This window comes from Sinohyriopsis cumingii, chromosome 8 (assembly GCF_028554795.1).
Source record: "Sinohyriopsis cumingii isolate HCF-2022 chromosome 8, ASM2855479v2, whole genome shotgun sequence".
NCBI lineage: Eukaryota > Metazoa > Mollusca > Bivalvia > Unionida > Unionidae > Sinohyriopsis > Sinohyriopsis cumingii.
In genome coordinates this window covers 35,001,950-35,025,321 of record NC_142968.1, presented here as the reverse complement: position 1 = coordinate 35,025,321, position 23,372 = coordinate 35,001,950, and the positions used below count along the sequence as shown (strand labels likewise).

The 23,372-nt window shown below is 36.0% G+C and overlaps 1 protein-coding gene across 2 annotated transcripts in view; it reads right to left on the bottom strand.

The window, feature by feature from the left end:
• Positions 1-12,525: 12,525 nt before the first annotated feature.
• LOC149793281 (glutamyl aminopeptidase-like) overlaps positions 12,526-23,372 on the bottom strand; it is a 109,800-nt gene continuing 98,953 nt past the window's right edge. The window contains exons 19-20 of one of the 2 annotated variants that reach the window (XM_089967264.1): positions 22,700-22,875; positions 12,526-20,400 (exon numbers count right to left, since the gene is read on the bottom strand). In XM_089967264.1, coding sequence (XP_089823390.1) covers positions 22,732-22,875 — 144 coding nt within the window. In that variant the 3' untranslated portion in view covers positions 12,526-20,400; positions 22,700-22,731. Of the gene's footprint in view, positions 22,876-23,372 lie in introns of both variants that reach the window. The other variant, XM_089967263.1, reaches the window with a different exon arrangement.

The window sequence follows — 23,372 nt, the reverse complement described above, 5'->3', positions numbered from 1 at the left end:
TCACCGTAAATACATGCATAATGTATGTACTAACCCAACTTAAAATGAGCAGTCTAGCAGCTCCATCATGGATTCCGTGATTCTCAAAGACCACACACATGTGGTTGACCCGGGTGTGATTACTATTAAAATGGTATCGATATGACCTGATGATAAACTGTGATTTACATCAGAATTAAGGCAATATATTAGTATAAAAGACACCTGAGGATTAAGGCCCTTAGAACCAGAAGCCCAAATATTTATCAGGAAAATAAGAACCAGAGAAAAGTTTACAAATTTCAAAACAATGCAGCTTAAGAAACATTTCTTTTCAAACATGATGAAAATCTGGTTTCCTTGAAAACTTAAAATCCTCTACTTTATTGGAAAATTATGTGAAAACACGAACATTCTACAAAGGCATTGAACCTATTACCTTCATTAAAATTATGGACTGATCCTATAACTACAGTGCAAATATAGATCATGAGGAAAAGCGTGAGCTGTTGAACTCTTTTTTTCTTTGTTCTATTACGCATTTAAAAATAATGATAAACAGCTACCGGGTTTTGAAGTTAGAAATTAAGCTGTTATTTGTTACTTCGTTATGCACGGACAGCAAATTGCAGATGTAATAACTAGCTTTGTCTTAAGAAGTCAGAGGGATCTGATGAAATTAGTCATAAACTCAAACAATTAGGTCAGCCAGATGCACGTGAAAGAAGACAAAGCCCTATCGTCTAATTACAGACCAAATTTTCATTTGAGTTGTGTGTTCAATTTGTTTGAAATAATCATTTGTAAACACCATACAAGTTTTTTTTCCCACCAAAATCATTTCAAATATGGATATCAGTTCGTATGCTTTCCAGGCCGTTCAATAATTCATCAACTAATTGAACTTTATTACACAATACATATTTGTATTCTCTTGATTCGAATGTAATACATGCTTTTCTTGATGTCAGGAAAATATTTGATAGAGTATGGATTGATGAGTTAGCTTATAAACTACCAAACTATGGAATTGCTGTATGATGACATCCAGGCTAACTTACAAACCGCTATCAGCGAGTTCAGTATCAACGAAATTTCAGCTAACTGCTTGGGTTGCCAAGGTTCCGTGCAAGCCCTGTTTCTACTTCTTATTTATATCAATGATACATCAAACAATTGAACTCACTTGCCATACTATTAGCTGACGATATTTCTCTTCGGACTTCATTTACAGACCCTTTGCAAGTACAAAATGTTCAAAAAATGATTTTGAAAAATTCACTAAATAGGCAAATGACTGGCTTTTGGTCTAATTGTATTAGTATGATTAATCAAAATGCATATATATATATATATATATATATATATATATATATATATATATATATATATATATATATATATATATATATATATATATATATATATATATTTATGTTGTGCGCGACTAAAACTCCTTTCACAGATCAACTCAAATTAAGCCACGTTCTCCATCTATACGTTGAATTTTAGAAACTGTATCAGAAGTCTAGGATAATTGCTCGAATAAAGATACCAAAAGATTTTGTTTTCGAAAAACGCAAATGGAAGCTGCGCTAATCATTACACGTCGACTCATTTATTGCTTCAGACAGTCTATGTGAATCTCTTACACAAAGAATGAAACAGAAGAATGTACTCGATTATTAAAAATCAAGTACCTAATTATTTATGCTTTTTTCCACAAAGAGACAAGAACTATCTAATTACCGTCCATGTAAGTTTGAAAGCATCACACCAATCTGCACCAGACTTAAGATTTTTCAGACATTCTTTGTTCCATCTGCAATTGTTCAAACTGCTAATTGCTAAATCGCCAAGGCTGATTGAACGATTACAGAAAGATTATCAACTGAAGGATAAAGAAGTGAAAAGGAGCGCCCGGAAGGATAAGAGAACCTTTGGTCAAGGAATTGGCAAATGAGGCAGAACAAGTAGCAGCATAGGGTGAACTAAACATGTTATACAAGATTACAAAACAGCTGTAGACAAACATACAACCACTTTTTGCCAGTTAAAGATAAACATGGAAGAGTGACAACAACGCAAAGGAGCAGACTGCAAGGTGGGTCCAGAACTAAGAAAAAGTACTAAACCAGCCGGAGCCTGATAAGCCAGCAGACCCGATCCCATCAAATGACATTAATGCCATCAATATTTCCCCCCCCCCCTACCCAAGCAGAGGTCAAAGTAGCCACGGAGAGCGGAAAGACACCTGGGATTGGTTCTCTGCAAGCCGAGTTACTGAAAGTTGATATAACCACAGCTGCAAATTTGCTGACTGACTTCTTTAGGAAGATATAGAAAAATGGTGTAATCCAGAGGACTGGTGTAACGGTTTCTTTATCAAGCTACTAAATAATGGTGACCTTCACAATTGTGACAAGTGGCGAAGGGATAACACTCCTTATTAAGTGTTATCCTTAATTCCAAGAAAACACAAACACCGCATCTACTAAACCAATTACCATTGATGGATAGGCGCTTGAGTTCGTAGAGAACTTCGCTTACCTGGGTAGCCTAATTAGCAACGACAACGGTGCCAAAAGGACATCACGGCCAGGGTAAATAAAGCCAGAGGTGATTTCAGCAGACTTCGCCCTTTATGGAAGTGAAAACAATATAGCCTCGAGACAAAGATCAGACTTTGCAAAAGCAAAGTAAAGTTGGTAATGATGTACGGCTTGGAGTGTTGAAGAATAGTGAAGACAGACATGAGCAATGTAAATTCATTTCACAATAGTATCCTCCGTAAAATCTACAGCATCTTTTGGCCATACAAGATCTCCAGTGTGAACTTATATAAAAAGACGGGATGTAACAATATTTCCTTGGAGATCGAGATGCACAATATCAGATGGCTCTTGCCTGCAATGAGGATTCCCCAAGAACGGATACCCAAGGTACCATCAGATGGCTCTTGCTTGCAATGAGGATTCCCCAAGAACGGATACCCAAGGTACCCTCAGATGGTCCGCGAGCTTGTAAGCGTAAATGTGGACGGCCAAAGGTAGTCTGGCTTAGGAAAGTGACGACCGAGCTTGAAGAAATCGGACTTTCCTGGGGCGAGGTACAAGCCATTGACCATGACCAACCTAGGTGGCAGAACTTAGTTGCAGTCGTATGTCCGTTCATGCTTTCAATCCAATATTTTCATTATCCTCTGCACACACGTTCAGCTCAGTAGAAGCATACGTCAGAGGACGAACTGTTTTGGGCACGATATAAATTTATAGGTTGCTCATGTATGAACATGGATAACCGATATATAATTATATATCTTGATAGTAACGTGAATGCATGAGCAAACAAAACGTTCATCTCTATACATGTTCCTTGGAAATTTATGTTTGCTCACGAGACGTAATAGTTCTTTCATAATTTCTTGTTTTTAAGTAACACGTATCTTTTCTGGCGACATTACTCTCTGCCTCTTAAAGGTGTCTTGGAGTTGGGTGGCGACTCATCACAACTTTTTCAAGACCCGACTTTCTTGGCCCAGGGAAAGGGCTTTTAATTTCATACTCATTTATCCAGACTGCATCGCAATATCTTTCAAATGTTTGAATGCATCGCCTGTTGCCTCTGGACTTGGCCATGATCACTACAGTTCATAAGCAATTTGAACATAAAAACTTCTGTTTGATTCGGGGGTTAGATGTACACCAAATTCCTTTTCTATGACATTGTTTCTTAGTTTTATGTGTACACTTTACTTTAAATTTAGCCAGCAAGATTTTCCTGTCCAAGCCATTGTCTTTTCTCAAACAAACTTGTTTCCGCAATTAATATAGGTATCCATTCTCTCTGTTCGTGCGTTATGTCAGTCAAATGTTGTAGAATATACACGTGGTATAGCAAGCCATACTTAGAAACGAATCTCGCATTATCTGTCACTGGGGACAAGGTGAGCTTAGTTTAACCATAACAATATATTTTATGTCGTAGTGATAACTTCACCATAATCCCAACTTAACCAAATATGACTTAGGGAGTATACGTTTACCCAATGTTTCATTCTGACTTGAACGATACTTTTACTTGCTTTACTACATGATATGGGATCGGTTCAGTTCGTAGCCTCAACCACGTTGAGGAAACGACATCGTAGTTAGGCTGGTTAGGAACTGGACTTGTATACTTATAATGCTAACCCCCCTCCCTAACTTATAGCATGGATGGTAAACATATTTTTTTCTTCGAGTTTGTTTTTCATGAGCACAGCAATGAAAAATAATCGCCACATTTGACTGTACAATCCACATAGGCCGTAGAAAAACATAATAATTAAGCAATACATTTGTGCAGACTTTCTGAGAGGAATTCAACAATTATTGACAGTTCCGCGTTTATATTTGTTTTTAATTTCCTGCACAGGTTCTTCTGTCAAAATTATAGAGAACAAATATTTTTTTGTGGAGAAATTCCATTTTTCCTCTAAATATCGCATGTAGTGGATCAAATCACTTGGGGTTTACTCTCCTCTCTTCGGGATCACCAACTGGTCCTCTACCACTGGTAGATTTGCTCATCTCTCGGTTGCTGCTTGCTACCGTAGTTGGGTATGGCGTCTCCTGGCTGCCTTTGAGGTAATAAAATGCCCTGGGTCCAGAAATTGACATTATTTTCCACCACAAGAGTTGCTGCATCTCTTGCATCTTGTGGATTATACTAATGCTTCATCTTGAGATGTCTGTTCAGGTCTACTTTTTCCACCAATTTACGGCAACATTTGGGTCAGTTGACCCTGATCTTCCTTCTGTGCATCTGAAATCAGTAGCGCATATATGCCCTATAGGCCAGGAAGGAGGAAGGAGACAAACAACTTCCAACTTTGCAAGTCATGCCTTTACTGGGAAATAGCTGAGACTCATATAAGCGTCTCTCCCACTCTCACTCTTCCACATCCAATTGTAGGACATCTACTATACGTGTCTAATATCTCTTTTCGGTGCATTTCCATACAAAATTTGAGATCAACTATGTTATGCAAAGAGGATGAGACTCTGACTTGTTTCCCGTTATTTTGATTACCACCTAACCCATTGTCTCGCAGTTCAAGTACTATACACTACCTGCACAATTATGCAAGAATCTCTTAGGAATAGAAAACAATCTTGCACATATCTTCAAGAAAATAAATAGTGTATCTCTCACTCTGTTATATATATTTAATTTGTATTGTTGTCTTTTTAGCAATGAATACATTGTACATATAATTACATTTTGGACTTGACTTGTCCAAAATCAAGTTCATTGTGTACCTAGCAAAGCCTGTTATTCAGTAAACAAATGCTACATAGTTAATAGTTCTCTAGGAGTGGGTTAAATATTAGGATCATTATCTTGGTCTGAGTCAAGGACATTGATATTCTTTGTTATAATTTTGTTAACAGATTTTATTTGTTTACAACTTAGGATTTTCTAGAAATGAACTCTAGACCTACATCCTCGTTCTACTTTTGTGTCTTTGCTTTTATATATAATCTTGTTTACTTGAGAAATTATTCATCCTTTAACGTTTTGAGGCAGAATTATTCTTATTGTTGTGTTCATTATTTGATTTGGGTGAAATTATTTATTCAAATTGTTATTCTCTGGTGATACAAAGTACTCTTGAATAATATTCCTGGACAGAAACATTAACTTGGATATACATGTATAATGAATTCAGACAAGGGCATCTTGGATAATATTACTGTGATTAATTGGAAGACTGTTAGCGCATCATCACACCCTAGGTCATTGGTACATTATTGCATTCAAGACTACAGGCACATCAACGCCTTCAGTGTTGGCTCTTATTTTGAACGCCACTGGATTTTAATTAGAATTTTATTCACTAGGACTATTGATAGCGTTTATTGGACTTTTTGGGATTTAATTCACAATACTGTAAGTACATACTAAATTTTCATAAATTCTAGTGAAATAAATTATTTGTTGAATTTTTAAAAAATGATGGTTTTCGGTCTTTTCTATTACTTACTCGAAGACCATAGAATCTTAGTAACTCAATTATTATGTTCGTAAGTAAGGAATATCCTATTATTTTGAGGGGAGAGAGTGAACCATAAATATTTACTCACTGCATGCCAGCTGCACAACAGCTACATAGTCAGTCTAAATTCTGGTACAGAGAGCAATTTAGTGGATGCCATATGGAATGACCCCAACATGATTATCATTTGATTATCTTTGGCAGCAGGGGTGGTGGTAATGTCTAGGTAAAAGATTTCCAGTTCAACGTCAGTAACAGGACCAATATCTACATTTGTAGGTGGTGAAATAGGCTTCGGTACCAATTTAAGAGCCCATTCAGAGGGAACTAACTTCCTTTGAAAAGCTTAAAACAATCTACATGCACAATTATGAGCTTGCTTTTGGAAATGTCTGAATTTTGTATGTTACATCTGTAACCTTGTTCAGAACTTTGTATCAGCCTTGCCAACTCAATGCAATGGTCAGACTTGCCTAAAAATAAAGCTATCAGTTTCACAATTGCAAAGAATCAAGCCAATATCTTAGTTGTTTTGTGTAACTATCTTCCAAAAAGATGCTCCACTTTCTAACCACACCACATATTGAAATCTACATGGCAGAAACTGCCTTTTGTGGGGAGGGATTTCTTAGTAAGGACCCGCGGGTTCAGGGTTGTAGTATAGGCCTGATGCATCCTCGCTGCATGCTGTAAGAGGTAACAGTGAAAGCACCCTGTTGGCTGTGGGTAGCGACCCATCTCGAAAGAGGAAATGATCCTGATAGCAAATGTGAACAAGTCCATAAACTAACTATAAATATTGTATAAATTAGCCTATTCATCATGCTTGGCAAACTATGTGGAACAAAAGCTCCACAATCTTGAGATCAAATCCGCTATTGGAGAGTTGCCTTCGTTGTTTAGAACCAATCGGAGCGATGAAGTGGTACTGTGTCAATTGCATATCTGACACTCATACCTGACCCATGTATGCCTTGTGTAGAATGGTTCTATATCAGATTGCATACCATGCCACTATGCGCAGAAAGTGGAAAACACCCAAGTATACTGTGTTGACTTCCACCATACGAAACATTGGTATTTTGATATGAACTGAAAAAAGAAAATGTATGATACATCACTCTAACAAATGTCAGCCTCTTTGTGGGAATCACATTTACATGATTCGACCGTATGATTTAGGATTTTATGTGTTGCCTTTATTTTAAATTCTAAATCAAATGTAGACAATTTTAACATCTTTATGTTTATTATTTCATCTTATATCCGGTACCTGAGGTTAATATTTATTTGAAAGACTTGATATTCCTAAATTTTTATGCAATTCAATTTCACCAGAGATTCTCTGTTATGGTGAGGTGCCATGAAACGCTACTACAAACAGCGACCCATATTATACTGAGACAATTTACTTATAGAGTCTGGAAATTTTTATTATTATGTACTGTTGGATGTTTAGTCATTTGTATTCGGGGTAATGAAAATGTATTGTACCAACCAGCTCTGAAATGGAAGGTTCCATATACTGACTTTAAACATTATATAAATCGACCTGTTCTATATTTTTGACAAATATGTGGAATGGAAACAAGCCTCATAACATCAAAACCATCACAGAAGAGCACAATTCTTCATAAAGAACAAGTTGCAGAGAAAAGGTGTCAGCCACATAAATCTGACTCCCGCTATCATCCTAATAGTGAACAATTTTGTAGTACTTCATGTCTGCATTTATATGAAAGCAAACCTCTTCCTAAAAATTATTTCTGCAATCTTTATGTCTACATTTTTAGAACGTTCCCTTTAATTGGCACCATATAAATACTAGTGTTCTGATCCACCATTAAGTTCTTGTATACATGTATATATACATTAGGCCTGTACCAAATATTCGCTTCGTATTTGCTTTGGCCCCAAATACTTTATTAAATGCGGTATTCATATTCGGCCAAATAGTATGACGCAGCCAAATACGAATAGTACAATTAGGTCAAACTTCGTGAACAGCAGACTCATTGTAGTCAGAAAAGAGCACCGCAATTCGTACAAATTTCTGAACGAGCCTTGTATCCCAAGGGATATTGATTCAGTGTCATAGTGGCAGACTAATGCTGACAGGTTTCCTGTACTCAATTTTTGTGCCAAATGTTATCTAGCAGTGCTTCCAACAAGTGAACGTCTATTCAGTACTGCAAGCAACATCTTCTCAGACAACAGATGTTGTGTCCTGGCAGACACTGACGAGAGACTCGATTTTTTTTTTTTAAGCGAATGTATTCTTTATGCAGCAGTAACTGTTGGACTGTATTTGAAAATTTGAAAATTGCTATACATTAGTTAATGTGTAAAGCATCATCAAGACGTTTAACTGTAGCACTTTGATATTTTGGTAATGCCTTACTTACTTTGAACCTTCACGTGTTTGTTGTTAGTTACTTTATAATTAATTAAAATGTCATTAGACCTGCTGAAAAAAATCTATTTTATTTTGCAGCATTCAGTCATTATTCATATTTGTATTTCACCAAATAGTTAGGGTGTCTATTCGTATTCAGCCAAACAGTTAAAACCACTATACAGCCCTAATCTATATATAAAAAACAGGATCGGAGATGATAAAAAATAACAGACTATATCAAGAAATATCAGATTCAAGTCAGGAGAAAAGCAGAATTCCGCTTTAAAACGGAGAAAAATCATATATACAGCATAATGATAGTTCTGTGCTATTATATATAACATTTTAACAATGTATATTATCACACATAGAAAGTAATTCTTTAATGTTCATTTTTAGTGCCCAACCTCTTTCAACCTCTCTCATCCCAGAATGTAATATTACCACACTCACACTGGAGCAAAGGTCAGTCCATTTATTCTGCCTATACCGCCCTCCTCCTAGCAGAAAAAACAAGTTGGCTGACTCTCTCTTTTTGGAGCAGTTTCCGAATCTCCTGACCATGGAAATTCGATAGGTGGCCACCTGATTATTCTTGGAGATTTTAACTTTCACTTTGACTGTCCCGGAAACTCAAATACATCAAAACTCCTAGATTCCATTAATGTTTTCAACCTCAAACATTCAGTTAACCAACCCACCCATAAACATGGTCACATTTTAGAATGGATTCTTCATAGACCTGATGATAACATTCTACGGTCCTCCCTGGTATCCCATGACCTTGCATCAGATCACCTCTGCATTATATGCCACTTGATATATCAGTCCCTAACCCTCCACCTTTATCTGCTACTAAGAGAAACCTCTGTATGATAAATATAACCAAACTAATGCACGACATCCAAGCTAACCTAACAACTTGCTTACCTCCTACCGCAGAACAACTCGATAACTGTCTGCGTTCATTGCTTGACAAACATGCCCCCGCTGCCAAGTGCAGAGTATCAATTCAAGAGAGTTCTCTATGGTATAGCAGTGTTAGGGACCAGCTTCGCACTGCTAAAAGGGACCACCGTAAAGCTGAGAGGCTCTGGCTTTCCACCAGACTCAATATTCATAAACAAATCTATGAAGCCGTTAAGAAGAATATCACAAATATAGTCCGTGCAGCGAAATCAGCCCACTACACTACTAAGATCATGGAAAGTTCCAGCTGCAAAGAGCTCTTCGAGATTACTAACAAGCTAATGTCAAGGAACAAATCAACACCACCTCCAACTACCTTTTCTCCAGTCGACCTTCCGGACATGTTTGAAAATTTCTTCCGTGACAAAGTACAAACCATTAGAGATAAGCTTGACACCATAATTTCAATTGACTCGTCGTCACCATACAGTTGGGATACAGAATTTGAGCGGTAACCATTAGCAGTATTTGAACCTGTCTCTATGTATTTCGTACGTACAATCCTGATGAAGAGTGTACCAAAGTCATGTGAACTTAATCCAATTCCAACATCACTGCTGCTTGAGTGCTTAGATCCAGTATTGCCTTCACTGCCTGATGTTATTAATACCTCTCTCTCATCCGGGGAATTCCCATCATTTTTCAAAACTGCCATTGTAAAGCCTCTGCTGAACAAACCAACACTAGACCATAACGATTTAAAGAACTACCGCCCAGTTTCTAATCTCCCATTCATATAAAAAATCTTAGAAAAGGTTGTTCTATCCCAGCTTGTATCTTATCTAAATTCAAACAGTCTTTTTAGCAATGTACAATCTGCATATCGCCCTTGCCACAGTACTGAAACTACTCTATTAGAAGTAGTTAATGACATTCTCTCTGCGTTGGATAGCGGAAATATTACAGTCCTCACCCTCCTTGATTTGTTGCAGCATTTGACACAATAGACCATGATATATTACTTCACCGTCTCCAGCATGTATTTGGCATTCATGATACAGCCTTACTGTGGTTCAAGTCCTACTTGGTCAACAGGATACAAACTGTATCTGCAAATGGAATACACTCCAGCCCAGTTGATCTATGTTGTGGTGTTCTCTTCATTCTGTACACTAAGTCACTCTCAAGTGTCATAGATCATCATCCAGTCTCACCAACTGTACGCTGATGACACCCAAATATACAAATCTAGCCACCCAACCGAAGTTGATGCTACCATCCAAGGTGTAGAGAGGTTCATTACTGATGACATGTAACAAGCTGCAGATGAATGATGATAAAACTGAAGCCATTCTGATCACAACACAAAGACTTTCTCATTCACATCCTTTACCTCAAACAATAAATATCAGCAACACCAACATTAGATTCACACAATCAGTACGAAACCTAGGTGTTACTCTGGACAGTACTCTCACATTGCACCAACATGTCATGAACATACGCAAGGCTGCATATCTTGAGCTGAGACGCATCAGCTCAATTCGCAAATATCTATCAGTTGATACCACTAACACACTTGTGTGTTCATTAGTACTTTCATGACTGGACTATTGTAACTCAATTCTGTCTAGTTCATCTCAATATCTACTCCAGAAACTTCAAAAAGTTCAAAACACAGCTGCTCGGATCATACTTAGAGTACCACGATCAGAGCACACCTCCCCGCTGCTCTGTACCCTACACTGGCTATCCATTCGATCCAGAATCAAGCACAAAATTTGTTCTCTGTGCTAAGTTTCACTGTCGGACTCTAGTCCAACATACCTATCTCACCCATGTGTATACACTAGCAAGATACTTACGCTCCTCTTCTGACAATCGTATACTCATTATTTCCACTATGAAAACAAAGCATATGGACAGCGTTCTTTTGCATACCAGGGCCCAGCAACGTGGAATGAGTTGCCCACTGAACTTAGACACAAAGACACAGTGATCACATTCAAGAGGGCTCTCAAAACTCACATATTTCGACTGCAAGAACAAACTTAAAGACCTAATAATGTTTCCTACGTGAAATATTCTCAGCATGTATTTTATTTTTTAATGTTTTTCTAATTTCATGGTGTTTGTTTTTGTAATAATATTATTACATGTTTTTTATCTTATAGGTGTTGTCTAATGTTATAAAGCGCTTAGAGCTTCTAAAGATCAGACGCTATACAAAGTCCTCATTATTATTATCATTATTATCATTATTATTACTATAATTACACTACAGGCTGTAACACCAAGTGATAATAACATCTGAACAAGTTGCAACCAACTTGAAATTAAGTTTATTTGGTTTATATATAAAAAAATTGTGAATGTTTATTTTAAGTATTTTTATTTTTTTTAACAATAATCATATACACAACTTACATCTATGTTTAGTTTATTTTGTAGTACTTCATGTTTACATTTGCAAAGTTTCATCTTCCTAAAGTTCATTTTTCAATTCTTTAGGTTTAATTTTTAAGCATATAAACTTTTAATTGGTGTCATATTGCCAGTATAGTGTTGACACAAAATTGAACCCCAATACATACACATCTATAAAATTACGTCCTTCTACTATAGCCTCCTATGAATCAGCTGTGCTTATGTCACATGAAAACACAATGGCTACATCAGGTGATAGCTTCTTGTACATAAATGCCAAGTCAACATCACATGGCCATCTGATAATAATCCAGACATGTATTAAGAGTTAATGTGATAATGAATCTGGGCATCACATAGTCACATGATCAAAATATGAATCATAACCCAGACATGCATTAAGAGTTAATGTGATAATGAATCTGGGCATCACACAGTCACATGATCAAAATATGAATCATAACCCAGACATGTATTAAGAGTTAATGTAATAATTAATCTGGGCATCCACATAGTCACATGATCAAAATATGAATCATAACCCAGACATGCATTAAGAGTTAATGTAATAATGAATCTGGGCAGGGACTGGAAGTAATACTGCAGAAGATGGAAAGGACTGCATCTGCCTTTTTTTTAGGCATCTTTATTTTATTCTCAGTTCATCATCATTGACTCTTCTGCAATCTTCCACTTATGACTATTACAAATAAACAAATTTCTATGGAGAAAACTGCATGTATAGTGTTTAAAGAAAGCAATGACAGAAATACACAATGACTGCACATTTATTGAAAGACTTCCTTAGCACCAAAAGCATTTCTAACAATTACCATGACCAAATATAATGTTAATGTAAAGTACGCTGTATAACAGATTACACAAAACACCTAGCAAACTGTCAAATTATCTCTTCTAGAAAAAAATATGTTTGACTAATTCAGAATGGAATGTATTTAATCTAATGGAAAATACATTTATCTATAATGGGACAAACAGAATAAAACACAATATATACAATATAAAATAAATGTGCTAAAATTATTTTACAAATAACTCTATCCTTATAAGAAGTTCACAACACGACATGGATTAGAGCTTGTGCTGGGGAAAATTCCCCATTTCACTGAATAATTTGAGAAATAAATGCTAAAAATATTTACAAAATGAGTTACTACTGCTGGATTAACAGATCTAAGAACATGTATTACATTTGAAATACTAAATCCATTCATCATCTGCTCTTTGATTCCATACCTTTCTGAAATAATATTATATTGCTACATGTACATGTGTGTTTTCTTATTGTCCATGTTGTAGTTCAAGGTCAGTTGTAATGGTCCCATTATTCATGCACTGGCCAGAGGTAATGCCAGGGCTTATCAGTTGTAATGGTCCCAGTATTCATGCACTGGCCAGAGGTAATGCCAGGGCTTATCAGTTGTAATGGTCCCAGTATTCATGCACTGGCCAGAGGTAATGCCAGGGCTTATCAGTTGTAATGGTCCCAGTAGTCATGCACTGGCCAGAGGTAATGCCAGGGCTTATCAGTTGTAATGGTCCCAGTATTCATGCACTGGCCAGAGGTAATGCCAGGGCTTATCAGTTGTAATGGTCCCAGTATTCATGCACTGGCCAGAGGTAATGCCAGGGCTTATCAGTTGTAATGGTCCCAGTATTCATGCACTGGCCAGAGGTAATGCCAGGGCTTATCAGTTGTAATGGTCCCAGTATTCATGCACTGGCCAGAGGTAATGCCAGGGCTTATCAGTTGTAATGGCCCCAGTATTCATGCACTGGCCAGAGGCAATGCCAGGGCTTATCAGTTGTAATGGTCCCAGTATTCATGCACTGGCCAGAGGTAATGCCAGGGCTTATCAGTTGTAATGGTCCCAGTATTCATGCACTGGCTAGAGGTAATGCCAGGGCTTATCAGTTGTAATGGTCCCAGTATTCATGTACTGGCCAGAGGTAATGAAATCAAAATCTGACATAGGCCAAGATAAATGACCAAGAAAGTTTAACAAAGACAGAAACACCAATCCAATTACATTTGTATTCCTGAGATTAACAAAATGTTAAAATCTGTACATTATCATGATTATTAACCAAAGTGGATCCAGAAAATGGTAATCTGACAAAATCTGGATTTTTGGGGGCATGACATTCACGCTTCATTTGTATAAAGTCTGTATTCAGGAAAAGAAATGATGAATGGAAGCAGTAAAGGCATAAAAACAATGAGATTACAGCTGACACACAATTATAAATAGAATGCAAATAAAAAATCATGGACTTTTTAAGAGAAAGCAGTTTGCAGACCATTCTTAATGAGATCCTTATAAATATTAATGTATCGCAAAAATGAGGGTAAGCTAGGCAGATCGAGAAAAAATATGGCGTCCCACAGTACATCATGTAACGATCTCAGCTGTTTGCCATTGAAATTATATCACTGTAGTAAATAAAAATGCCAGAATATGCAAGAAAAAAGGGAGGAAAAAAATCATATATATATATATATATATATATATATATATATATATATATATATATATATATATATATATACTTATATATACACATATATTTGCTTCCCTTTTGGGGGATTCTCTGACATTAACTTACTACAGTGACAGAATTTCAATGGCCTGTGATTTAAGTGTGCATTTTCTCTTTGGTTTATACATATCAATATGCTTTATCAACAGTTTCATTAACTCTTATCCAGTCATGCTTTCTCTCTCTCTCTCTCTTGTAATTTCATTCAACTTGTCCTCTCATCATTTTTATAGTACTGGTGCTGTCTCTCTTCTCTATCGTGGTTATTTTCATTCTACTGTTTCTATTTAGTTTTTGAACTTTTTCTGTAATTATTACTAGTACATCAGTTAATAATTTCTGATATAAATGCGCTGCATGGAGGTATGCCCAGTTTTCAGTGACTCCGTTCTGTGGAATGGGACTAGGGGTAACATTTTTAGAATCCATTATAAAACACGCATACATACACTTATTTGCTTCATAGACAAAACCTATTTTGTGTTTGGATTTCTCTTTATTACATCATTCAGCTGCAAGAAAATACAAACACACCAACAATCATCCAGTTTCTTACCTTAAAATTCGGCCCCTCATCACTGACGTATTGCAACTATCCATTTTCTACAAAGCTCCATCTTCTTAACTGATGGAATATGGTGGGAGCTTAAATCTATGTGAATTCTAGCGTTGCCATTGCACAACATAACACACCAATATTCATCAAAATTTTTTCCCTTGCCAGTATCAACTGTAGCAGCCATGGTTGCGAGGTAAAATAAAGCTGGTGTCTAGCTTAGCCTCGTTTTGGATTTTTTGACCCAGGGTCACATGAATACATGAATACATTCTGAGAATGGTCTATACAACAAATTGTAATCATATTTAAAGGATTTTCCATGTCCAACCTTTATCTGTTATTTTACATAAATTTTACAAAATATTAACCTCTTTGTCTTTTGAAGGCACTACATAACCATGTTTGTGCTGAGGTGCCATAAGACACTGCTACATTTCTAATACCAGATTATCAGGCAAAAAGGCATTCAATTATGGAAATTTAGCTCCAGACAAGAGCAAATGTAGATTTATAAATATATTCACGGAATGCATTTTGTTTTTAACTTTGTATTGGTTTATCATTTTCCATCTGCATTCTCTGTTTCCTTCAAACTGTATTCATCATTTGTTTGTGTTTACTCTGCATTTCAGTTTCATGTCACTGGTACAATTTCCCTAATGACAGATTGGCAAGTACCTAATTCAGACATGAAATCAGTTGAGTAGTACCTTGAAAACAGCACAGACCTTGCCATGACAAAGCATTTTTAATGCATGACTTTATACAGCACAGACCCTGCCATGACAAGTATATTCAATGCATGACTTTGTACAGCACAGACCCTGCCATGACAAAGTATTTTCAGTGCATGACTTTGTACAGCACAGACCCTGCCATGACAAAGCATTTTCAATGCATGACTTTGTATAGCACAGACCCTGCCATGACACGTATATTCAATGCATGACTTTGAAAAGCACAGACCCTACCATGACAAAGTATTTTCAGTGCATGACTTTGTACAGCACAGACCTTGCCATGACAAAGCATTTTTAATGCATGACTTTATACAGCACAGACCCTGCCATGACAAGTATATTCAATGCATGACTTTGTACAGCACAGACCCTGCTATGACAAAGTATTTTCAGTGCATGACTTTGTACAGCACAGACCCTGCCATGACAAAGTATTTTCAATGCATGACTTTGTATAGCACAGACCCTGCCATGACACGTATATTCAATGCATGACTTTGAAAAGCACAGACTCTACCATGACAAGTATATTCAATGCATGACTTTGTACAGCACAGACCCTGCCATGACAAAGTATTTTCAATGCATGGCTTTGTATAGCACAGACCCTGCCATGACAAAGTATTTTCAATGCATGACTTTGTACAGCTCAGACCCTGCTATGACAAAGTATTTTCAACGCATGACTTTGTACAGCACAGACCCTGCCATGACAAAGTATTTTCAATGCATGACTTTGTACAGCACAGACCCTGCCATGACAAAGTATTTTCAGTGCATGACTTTGTACAGCACAGACCCTGCCATGACAAAGCATTTTCAATGCATGACTTTGTATAGCACAGACCCTGCCATGACACGTATATTCAATGCATGACTTTGAAAAGCACAGACCCTACCATGACAAAGTATTTTCAGTGCATGACTTTGTACAGCACAGACCTTGCCATGACAAAGCATTTTTAATGCATGACTTTATACAGCACAGACCCTGCCATGACAAGTATATTCAATGCATGACTTTGTACAGCACAGACCCTGCTATGACAAAGTATTTTCAGTGCATGACTTTGTACAGCACAGACCCTGCCATGACAAAGTATTTTCAATGCATGACTTTGTATAGCACAGACCCTGCCATGACACGTATATTCAATGCATGACTTTGAAAAGCACAGACTCTACCATGACAAGTATATTCAATGCATGACTTTGTACAGCACAGACCCTGCCATGACAAAGTATTTTCAATGCATGGCTTTGTATAGCACAGACCCTGCCATGACAAAGTATTTTCAATGCATGACTTTGTACAGCTCAGACCCTGCTATGACAAAGTATTTTCAACGCATGACTTTGTACAGCACAGACCCTGCCATGACAAAGTATTTTCAATGCATGACTTTGTACAGCACAGACCCGGCTATGACAAAGTATTTTTAATGCATGGCTTTATAAAGAGCAGACCCTGCCATGACAAAGTATTTTCAATGCATGACTGTACAGCACAGACCCTGCTATGACAAAGTATTTTCAATGCAAGACGTTGTACAGCACAGACCCTGCCATGACAAAGTATTTTCAATGCATGACTTTGTACAGCACAGACCCTGCTATGACAAAGTATTTTCAATGCATGATTTTGTACAGCACAGACCCTGCCATGACAAAGTATTTTCAATGCATGGCTTAATACAGAGCAGACCCTGCCATGATAAAGTATTTTTTATGCATGGCTTTGTACAGCACAGACCCTGCCATGACAAAGTATTTTTAATGCATGGCTTTATACAGAGCAGACCCTGCCATGACAAGTATATTCAATGCATGACTTTGTACAGCACAGACCCTGCCATGACAAAGTATTTTCAATGCATGGCTTTATACAGAGCAGACCCTGCCATGACAAAGTATTTTTAATGCATGGCTTTATACAGAGCAGACCCTGCTATGACAAAGTATTTTTAATGCATGGCTTTATACAGAGCAGACCCTGCCATGACAAGTATATTCAATGCATGACTTTGTACAGCACAGACCCTGCCATGACAAAGTATTTTCAATGCATGACTTTATGCCATCAGTATGTAATCATGATCAAGTTATCAACAGCAAATGCAATGACTAGATTTGTAAATAAACTTGGGAACCTTTTCCACTCTGTACATTTCATATAAACATCAAGGAAAATTACAGCAACAGTGAAAAATGAAAACTTAACTGCAACCATTTTTTGTACAAAAGGAAAATCATGTTGCAGAGTTTATTTAGGAATTGATATATTCTGTCAAATGTCTGCAACAAGAAATGACAAAAATTATACCAATTCAAGGAATATAATGCCATGTTTTTATGTACATATTGAGTCTATCTGCACTTTAAAAAAAAAACGGAACAGCTATACAACATCTGAAATGTATATTCACAATAAACTCATCCTGAATTGCTAAAGTATATACCATATTTTAATCCCCATTTTCAATCATTTTTATTGTGAAAGAGTATATCGTGTTACTCCATTATTGCCAAGGAATTACTTTGTGGAAATTTTCTCCAATTATCATGAATTCATCCTTTTTCGTAATTCCAAAGTACAAATGAAACTTCAGCAGCAACGCAGTCTCAAAATGACAGATTAATTAGCAATGCATTCTGTGTAATGACCAAATACAACTACCATTCTTGCACGTGGAAAGTCATTTTGGTTGACTGAGATAACTGGCATTGCATAAAATGAGGTCATGCTAGTACAATGCATTAACATTTAGTTTTGTCAACAGAGAGATTCAAAAGTGTAAAATAATTCTGATGAATCTTCTCTGTTTGAAGCCCCCATTGGTGTTATAATTTTCAAAACATAACGCTTAGATTATAAACCATGACAGGTACTCATTGAAAGTAGACTAAATTGGAGTCAGTTATAGATCAATGAAAAATAATGCACTCACTCCACAAATACAATCTCCATCACTGTTTCTCTATTATATAATCAATGAATGTAACTTTGCTTTCCGATTGGGGCTGTTAATTTGTTTGCTAGGTGGCTGTCGATACACTATGCATTACAAAACTGTTTCTTAGTGAATTATGTATCAACATATGATACCCTGAAACTAAAACTAAAATCTATATAGTGGTACAAGTTTAATAAAACAATATGCATCACTGATGTTTTCTTCATCATAACAGTAAAAAGGACATACTTATCATTTTCTTTTCATGTGTTACGTTTTCTTTTGTTTTCTTCCTTTAAAATTCAACTTCAAACTTTTAGAAACTTCTAGCACAAGTATTTGCTCAACATTAAAATTTCCACAAACTGAAAATAAGTAATAAATGTAATTACAAGACTTTCCTGATCAAATAAAAAAATCTAAATTTTAAATAATTTTTTTTAACCCTTTACCTCAAAGAGCATAGTGACAAAGTGCAGCACGCTATAAATAGAACACCTGTTACCTAGCCGACTGCATACGCATAGTCTGCCTGTGAACTGTTAAGCAATGTAGTGTATGTTACTTTTAACAGCAATTTTAACCATTTACATTTTTGGTACACATCTATTATATGTGGAAAAATTTAAGTGTAAAGTCCGATTGTTATAGCTGTGTAATTATTTTTCACGGAAGAATTTTTTATGTGCTTTAAAATCTTCAGAGAACTCATTCTCCGTCATGTCAGTGAGGTTGCATGACCAACCGTAGCTGCCACTTCCCACACTCAAAATTTACATGTTTTTCGTCTGCATCTACATCACTAAATCATCTGAATTTGATAATTTATAAAAACTAATTGCTGCCTACATCAATATCAGAGCCTTTACCTTAATTACTGAAACTTTCATAGTTGTGATCTAATCGTTAAAACTTCGTAAGTACTGAAAGAAATCTGCAACCGCCATTTTGGAGAGTGGAGATTACGACCCAGTTACTTTAAATAGCAGATATCGACCAGTGCATAAACAGTGACCATGTGATCTGATGTAATTGTCATCCGCAGAAATGAATGTAGTATCTAATAGGGGGTTTTCCCAGAAGGTGGAGCTATGAAAACCGGCTCAAAATAGCTGATGTTTACAGCAGGCATCAAAAGGCGCTTCCATGCAAATGGAGTAGAGGTGTCCAAAGACGCTTGCATGAGGTAAAGGGTTAAATTACCTGTACTTATTTTTTTAAGTAAATCTATGGGAGAAATTGCAATTATGGTATGAATTTCTGTGATGACCTCCACCTCAACCTCCAATTTTTGTCGATAAAATTTTGTCCCTTTGTGAAACTGACATTGACATTAATGACAAAATAGTTTAAAATATTTATTGCCAAAGACTAACAGTAAATAATTTTGCTGCCAATATGCTTCATTTGTGAAGATTTTATATCTCAAAGGTATCATGATTCACACATACTTCGGAAAATATGCAGTGCTTATATCATGTCATGATAATGTTTTTATAAGTATTGTATAATAAATATGAAACAGCCATAAAGCATAGACCTAACAGTAAAGAAATGTTCACTTATTATGTGACATTGTCTATGAAGCTACCATAACTTATGTCTTTCATCGTTATTGTACATAATATGTTTTTCTAAAATATATCTGACCAGACATTATGTGATGTTGTAGATTAAAAGAAGATCTCGACTTTTCTATTTACAAAATCAATGTAGTGATTCTTTCAATCTCATTATGTAAATTCAAATAAGTTTTGAACAGAGACTGAAATCTTTTATAAAACGAAACAGGAGCATTCTTTTCCTAAGATGGCTCCATAGCTTCCCAATAACTGAAATATTAAAGAAATATTCAATTACCCTGTGCTCCAGAAAAGATGTGCAACAGGAATGTGTCATTTCAGGAACTGGCTCCATTTGCCATGCCCCAAATAATTTTTTTTCATCAATCTAAGAATAGATCACTTTCTGTTTCATAAAAGGTTATGACTCCTTAGCTTCTGACCTTTTCACCAGGCCTTCATCAGAAGAATATGCTTCATTTGTGAAGATTTTATATCTCAAATTCTCATATTCTCCTTTGTTCTGGCCAGAGTCACATGATCAACTAAATCATGATGGGAGCCAGTGCTGAACCATGATTCCAGATTGGAACTTCTGACGTATAGAAGGGTTTTGTCATATGGTCAACATTTAGTTAATCATGTGACTTCTGTCCAGAAGTCATTCCTCTGATAAGGCCTTGTGATGAGGTCCAGAAGTCATTCCTTTGATAAGGCCTTGTGATGAGGTCCAGAAGTCATTCCTCTGATAAGGCCTTGTGATAAGGTCCAGAAGTCATTCCTTTGATAAGGCCTTGTGATAAGGTCCAGAAGTCATTCCTCTGATAAGGCCTTGTGATAAGGTCCAGAAGTCATTCCTCTGATAAGGCCTTGTGATAAGGTCCAGAAGTCATTCCTCTGATAAGGCCTTGTGATAAGGTCCAGAAGTCATTCCTCTGATAAGGCCTTGTGATACGGTTGAAAGCTAAGGAGGCATAACCTAATATGCTTCAGAAAGGTTTCTGTTCTTAGTTTCATTTACTGTGATTGACTGTAGTAGGTAACAATATTCATTCTAGCATTTACTTTTGTGATTCTCCTTTAACTGAAACTGTTTCTTTTCAAACTAATAAAGCTTGATTTATAGCTAAATTAAGCATTTGTACAGTTTCCATGTTAAAATATTAGTCCCATAATCATTTACAGAAGTTAAAAACTACACTACATCAGCAGACATCAGTGGTTTAAAGGCACAATTCTGCAGGCACACTGCATGTCCAGAAATACCTTTACTGAGTGAACTGACACCCCAAATTTAATCACCATTTTTGCAAATTTTGGGACTGCAAATTACAACATAGCTTTTTCTATGAATGGATAGGTCAAGAGAAATTCCAGTCCTATACTGCTAAATCCAAGTATTTTCTGCAGTGAAAACAATGACAAGAGCTAGATATTTCTGAACTATAAACCTCCTCAAGTTATGTTCTATACAAATATTTTAAAAAAAATCAAACACATCTTTACAAATGCAGTGAATTAGCTTCTTTGCTAAATCCTGACACTCTTTACAGATACCAAAACAGATTTTTATTTAAAATTAAAGTCTTAGGTTAAAGGATATTTATATTACAAAATTATATGCAGTATCTATTTATTTATATTAGATATATATTTACAATATGCCTTGACCTGCAATTATAACATGAATAAATTCTAGGTCATAACTGGAATTAATTGTTTTTAAAAATTGCACATATAAGTGAAGGTCTGAATTGAAAGAACAGTACAGCAAAACAATGATTTAAAGATCCCGATGACCTGATGTGGAATTAATTTATCTTTCTGTGTTTCCTTTATCCATTTAAAGTAGCAAATATAAATTCTCAACAACAGGGTCACATAAAGTTCTTGTATGCAATTGGAATTCTGCAACTGCTGGGTCACTAAGTTGAATTTTTAAGCTTAAAATGTAGAGAGAAATGTCTAACAAGTTAAAAAATGAATATATAGCCAATTATCCATGTATTATTCATGGGAAAGGGTACTTGCAAACAATCTCTGGTGCCTGAACCTTTCACAATAATATGACATAAATAAAACAATCTTACTCAGATGACACACATAAAAGCATTATAACAGGTCACAGAAATCAAGGAGAGAAAATTATTGTAAATTATTATTCTTTGGGTACTGATATTTTTATTTTTTGGGGGGCATCAGCTGAATCAAAAATGTATAGTCACCATCAAAAATGTATAGCCACCATCAAAAGTATACAATGGCAACATTAAGCTCCTCACTTTAAAATGCAATGAATAACTTGATGGTGGTGAGACTCAGAATTCCTCACTAGTTCATCTGCTCAAGATCACATGAAACTGGATGAGTCATATTTATCTTCAATCAAGAGGTCTTCAAAAATATTCTTAATTTTTTCACTTATATATTTCAAAATAAATAATGACAAAATGAATTTCAATACCCCCCAATAATGTATTTTCAAACAAAGCACACAAGAGGACAACCAAGAACTTAAAAGTATTTAAAATGCTTTCAGGTGATCACCAGGATTCCATAATGTCATTACCATTATGTTTCTCCTCTCATGAGTCACAAGGTCTAGCTCCCATTTTTCATCAGCCAATCAGTGACCTCCTTCTCATTCTGCTTCATCCAATAGGTGTTCATCTGGATTTTCTCCATGGCCTGCTTCACCGCCATCACTCCTGTTCCTGCATCACGTGTGTCGAAAAACTTCTTAACCTAATATACAGAAATTAAGGCATCATTGGAAGTGTTCTCGGGTAATCTATTTGGATAATCACTTTTTTAAGAATATTAAAAGAAACCATGCATATTTGTATTTTTCTCTGATTTCGATTTCCTAACTTATATATTTTTATATATTTTAGCATCCTAAAGTAATAAAAACTGTAAAATTTTCTTGTTGTTATTTTGACACCAAGACTAGACTTTGGTCTTTGACAACCTGCAAAACACCTAATATTGTCATCATCTTTAGAAAACCCCATGTGAGGGTGCCCAAAGGCCTAACCAGCTCAATGATCACCACTCTCTCTAAATATGTAAGCAATGCTATAGTTTTCTCCAATAAAAACTTGGTTACATACATTTCCAACTGAAGTAATAGACTTTAAAATGACATCAGGTTCAAAGCCAATATACCTTCTTCAGATGATGACTAGGTTGATCCAGCTGCAGGCTGGCATGCTGAATGGGTCTATTTTTAGAAATGTTGA